We start from the raw sequence: 5,354 nt of genomic DNA, 5'->3' as shown, positions 1-5,354 counted from the left end.
TATATATCCAAACCCAGAACGTTATCGATGAACCAACAATTTTTCCTTAAAATCACACCAACCTTAGACTAAGACACAAACCTTGCCCACTCTCAAAAAGTATTCTAGATTCCACTAACCCTTTCTTTCACCCTTCTTAATTTTTCTTCGTACCACGATTTCTTAGAACACATAAGACCAACCCGAAATCACAACTTACTCTTGCCAGAAAGACTCCTTGCTTTAGTGGAAACCTTAAATCCCAACAAAACGATCCACTAATTTCCAACCAATTTTGATAACTCCAAATAAAATTCTTCTAATCATGAGTCACTCACTATAAGCCCATTTTTTTTTTTTGAAATTGGAAATGTGAGTCACAGCATTAATCATGTGTTGCTCACCATGTGGACTTATTGCCCTTTTATTTTGTGATGCAATGTGTACTTCTTGTCCCCCTTAAATATGAAAAACGTTACTCGCGATATTTTATTAGCCCCGTATAATTTAAAAAAAAAAAGATTGTTTTTTATAATATCAAGAAAAGGGCTACTCGCATATATTCTTTTGAGAACTTGTCCAACTAAAATGAACCTTACCGTAAATCCTTTTCTAATGTGGGTTCCTTTTTATGTATATAATAATACTTCACAATAATTACATGCCACTAAATGTTTTAACCAACATTTTGAAAGGAAAAGTCATAACATTTTTTAAATTCCTTGTTGCCAAGTGGAAGTGCTATCATTAGCACTAATCCAATAACCAAATTATTTTTATCCTTTATCCCCACTACAATCCAACATTTATAACAAAAATGCCCAGCTGTTCCATCTCGTTTCTTGTGCCAACTAATCCCTAAACTCTTTTTTGATGCCTCCAACGAATTCCTTGTGAAATTTCACTCAAGTTAGGCTTTTGAATCACTCAATTTGACCTTATAATGAATGAGATATGGTGGTTTCAAGTTTTAAAAATAATGCAGATTTTTAACACGAATTTCAGTAGCAATTTCGCAAGTTTTAAGCAAAATTACACCAGAAAAACCAGCAGTGAATTCCTTTAGTAAAATTGTTATATCTCCCTCATATGATGGCGAAACGCGAGGAGACTTGTTGCTACAGCTCCGAAATTACGATACGGATCTAACGGTTCAATCGAAACACGTTTTCCCGAAATAAATAATTTATCCAAATAATTGAATTCCAATTTTTTTCATAGTGAAACCTTCTCCCAAAGTGAATCAAGTGATATCCATTGACTTCAAATTTTGCAAGCAGATCAAAATAAATACTACAGAGCTTTTAGAATGGACGATACGCCAAAAAGGGAATCAATTTTCAAAACGACCGATTCTCAAACCCTTCATAATATTCGCATATTCTTTCGTCGAAGTACCCTTGCCAAAAATCCTTAATGGAAAATAATTCCCCTTTTACCTTAGTTCATAAGTTCACTAACGTGATCACCGATATCTAAAAGTCTTTCACCATTAGTACTAGTCACACCATCATCATTCTGTCACCGTAAATAATTCCATTGACCCACGCCTTATTCGATAGTCCTCAAAAAGGTGCTTACATATGAATAACCGACCTTTACTTAACTATACCGAAATTAGTCAAATATAAGGTATAAGTCTTTATTGTAGACTTAGGGTAGATAATTTACTTTAAAGTACTAGTCTTGTCTTTATATATTTCTTATGTGTATAAGTACTAATACAAATTATTTCTTGTCAATATAGATTTCTTAACCGTACTTATATAACGTAATTAATTGATTCTTGATTTGTATATCATGGCTTTGACGTATTACAGATTTGTTATCGGTTATATACGTCTATTCTTAATTACATATAAAAAAAAATAAACAATACGTATCTATACACAATTCCGGATTTTTTTTTTTTTTTCTGCTCATTTGATTTTTGTGGCCGACAAGCTTTATAAAAAAAACAGCCGTCCCACTTTTCAAAAAGCTTTTACCCTTCAGGTAAAATCCAGATGGCCGACAACTTTATGAAAGGAGCTGTCCACTTTCACGAAAGCAAAAGCAGACGGCATCTTCAAGATCAATTAATATAAACTTGTAAACATCCGTTCATATAGAACATGAATGCTATTGCATATATGTCTCTAGGATCCTTCCTTATGAATCCAATCCAAGAAAGAATGCAAGGTAATTCAGACACTACGCTATCAATCATCGGTATGATTTCGCTTGATGTCTTCTAACAATCCTTTGACGATGGATTGTACTCTTGAAGATCCATTTTATTCATCTTTTTATAACCCTACCCCCGTGTGATGGTCATATTCTGAATATCTATTTGTATACACTAATAGTATTTGTTCTAAATAAATTAGCTAATGTGTTATAATGTTATGGGTGCAGGGATGTGGTGTGAAATGAGCGGTGGATTTGGATTGAGTACCCAATTACTTGGGAGAACTGAGAACCAGGAATTGTTGTTATGTGACAACAATCAAGAAAAGATAATGACTAATGATCGTGTTGAGGAAATTATAACGGAAAAAGGGAAGCAAAAAATGTTGTCTCGAGATACAATTTCAAAGTACTTTTACATGCCAATAATTCAAGCAGCCAAGGAACTTAATATTGGGGTGACATTTTTGAAGATAAGATGTAGGGATTTGGGAATTCGAAGGTGGCCACATAGAAAGTTAATGAGTCTCCAAACACTAATCGAGAATGTTAAGGTTCACTCTCTATATACACATCTTCTATACACTCTTGTTTCAATTGCATATAATATTATGGTGATGAAAAAAATTCACCCTTAATTTATGTAACAATATTATATTTTCTTAATATTTCGTTTAGAAAAAGAACGTTAAGATTCATTCTCTATATAAACATGTTACCCTTGTTTCGGTTATGAATATTTACAGGAATTGAAGAGGGGGGAAGGAAATGGTATGGAGCAAAAGTGGAAGGATGTGATAAATTTATTAGAGGAAGAGAAAAAAAGGATGGAAGAATTTCCGATGGAACTTGAGGAGAAAACAAAGAGATTAAGGCAATCTTGTTTCAAGGCTAACCACAAGAGGAGAAGGCTTATGGGTATGGAGGCATCTGCGAGTGCTTCTTTTGATACTTACTGCAATAGTAGTCCATTTGCCTATACAATAATGCTTTAAATTGGTTATGGACATAGAGAGGAAGATGATGATGATGAAGTCATTAAGTCTCTTCTTGCTCGATCGTTTCACTTCCGAAGATGTAGCCCAACCTTGCATGACTGAACTCTTCTTTTATGTGTTTTTATCTTGAGATGCAGTTCCTTTCTGAATCTTGTGTAAAATGGTTCGTGCACCGCATTTTTTTTTTTTTTTTTTTTTTTTTTTTTTTTTAGCTACTCGAAGAAAGTAGCCTTTTAAAATTATCTCATCTTGATTTGAGTGGTGAAATCAATCTTTAAAACTTTCATTTGTGTAGACCTCGTCGATATCACAGTTTGAAATGCATGCGAAGTTTGTTTTCCTCATTTCTATAAAAAGTAAATTTACTTTCTTAACCTTTAATAAACTTGTTATAGTTTATATCTTTGAACAATGTTTTTTTTAAAAAAAAATATCTGGAACAATCAAACAAAGAAGGTTAGAAAATTTTCTCCTTCCTACCAAACACATCCTGAGTGTCATCTAAAGCAAGAAATTAAAGTACTACTACCATAATTATATATAAATAGCTCTTATTAAGCCATAAATGCATTCTTGCCTCTTTCGAGAAAACCCAATACTATAATTATGGAGATCCTATGACCCTATGAATCGCCTCACCCATCTCTTCAACCAACCTCACAATAACGAGCCTAACCGTGACTCCACACAGCTGAAACTTCAGGTCATAGCTATAACCCGAACTCAGTCACGCATCTAAATTAGGAGAACACAGCTCGTACCTTACCACAACATATCGTAAACAACCGTTCGCGCAAGATTTTAAGGACGAGCTCCCATCATCCGGAAGAAGGTAAAACAGAGAAGTTCAGATACCAATTGGGATCAACTAGATACCAATTTGAATGAAGTAGCACGAAATAATGAAAGAATCTGAAGTTTCCTAGATGTCCCATAGCCTCCCAATTATAAGTGTGGCGCGCAACACACCCATAAGTAGGACTCTACTAGACATTGCTCTTGTACTTATAGGCCAGGGTAACCTAAGCTCGATACCAACTTGTCACGACCCAAATCATGGATCATGCGGGCACCCACACTAACCCTCCCCGGTGGGCGAACCCTTCGTATAACTACCTTAATTTGATACAACATGCGGAATAAATACTGTTATTATAAGAAATTCCCAAAATCTGGTCTAGACTCATACAAGAGCTTCTAAGAAGTTTACAATTTGAATAGTTAACAGACTCAAACTGGATACGACTTCATTTGAAGTATAGAGAACAACAAAATCTAAGGAGAGACTCGGGTTGCAATATCTCAAATAGCTCACCCAAACGTCTTTGACGAATGCCTCGAAACGGTCGTGAGACTCCGAACATCGCTCGAAAATAACTCTACACTCCGGAAAGGAGTGTAGCAAGAGTAGTATGAGCACAACACAAGGCTCGTAGGTATCATAGGCCGACAATGGTTAGTTCACGCATATAAACAAGAAGCAACTAACAAGTAAGCGATAAGTAATCAAACACAAATACACATCTAGCACATGAGAAAGTCTTGCATTAACGATAGTCACAAGGGATCTCAATATCTCGGATTATAAGCCTAGGGAGAATTCTATAAACCTCGATTCCATCCAACCTTTAAAATAAATACTCACAAACAACAACTCGGTAATTCACAAATCAAGAATCAATCGGAGAGAATGTGCCATGCAATGACATGAATGACCATTCAAATGGAGTGCTATGCAATGCAATGTCGTGCTATGTAAATGTTATGCAATGCGGTAGTCACCTCTCACACTCCACTCCCGTACACACATGCTATGGCAATGCCTCATAGTCATGACCCATGGGGGACCCGCGAAGTCCATGTACCACTCGTGCTCTCCCAGAAAACCTCGGAGGCTATCAATCACTCTCAATCTCCGGAAACCTCGAGTATCTCTCAAACTCTCAATCTCCGTGCGAAACCTCGAGTCTCTCTCGTCACTCTCAATCTCCCAAAAACCTCGAGTCTCTCTCTGTCTCTCGAGTCTCTCTGTCACTCTCCTCACCATTATAACAACATAAGAGTAATATGAAAGCATGTCATGCATGATATCGGCCTCAACTATATCACCAATATGCAATAAACAAGTACAAGTCATATTATTGCCCACGCTCAATCATCAATATTACCCTTCCCTTTCATAAGGTGAGGGAGCTAGTATGTGATAAA

General features: G+C 35.9%; 1 protein-coding gene across 1 annotated transcript; it reads left to right on the top strand.

Moving 5' to 3' along the window:
- The first annotated feature begins 2,366 nt into the window (after positions 1-2,366).
- LOC132042056 (protein RKD1-like) lies at positions 2,367-3,143 on the top strand. Its single transcript, XM_059432686.1, has 2 exons — positions 2,367-2,702; positions 2,895-3,143. The coding sequence occupies exons 1-2, from the start codon at positions 2,367-2,369 to the stop codon at positions 3,141-3,143; spliced, it is 585 nt and encodes a 194-aa protein (XP_059288669.1).
- Positions 3,144-5,354: the final 2,211 nt, after the last annotated feature.

This window comes from Lycium ferocissimum, unplaced genomic scaffold (genome assembly GCF_029784015.1).
Source record: "Lycium ferocissimum isolate CSIRO_LF1 unplaced genomic scaffold, AGI_CSIRO_Lferr_CH_V1 ctg13016, whole genome shotgun sequence".
In the NCBI taxonomy this organism is placed as follows: Eukaryota; Viridiplantae; Streptophyta; class Magnoliopsida; order Solanales; family Solanaceae; genus Lycium; species Lycium ferocissimum.
This window is presented reverse-complemented; position numbering and strand designations above follow the sequence as displayed.

Excerpts from the sequence above, each read along its gene's own strand:
- LOC132042056 (XM_059432686.1), top strand. The coding sequence starts at position 2,367 with ATGGGTGCAGGGATGTGGTGTGAAATGAGCGGTGGATTTGGATTGAGT. Across the intron at positions 2,703-2,894 it reads CACTAATCGAGAATGTTAAG|GAATTGAAGAGGGGGGAAGG; the intron begins GTTCACTCTCTA and ends GAATATTTACAG.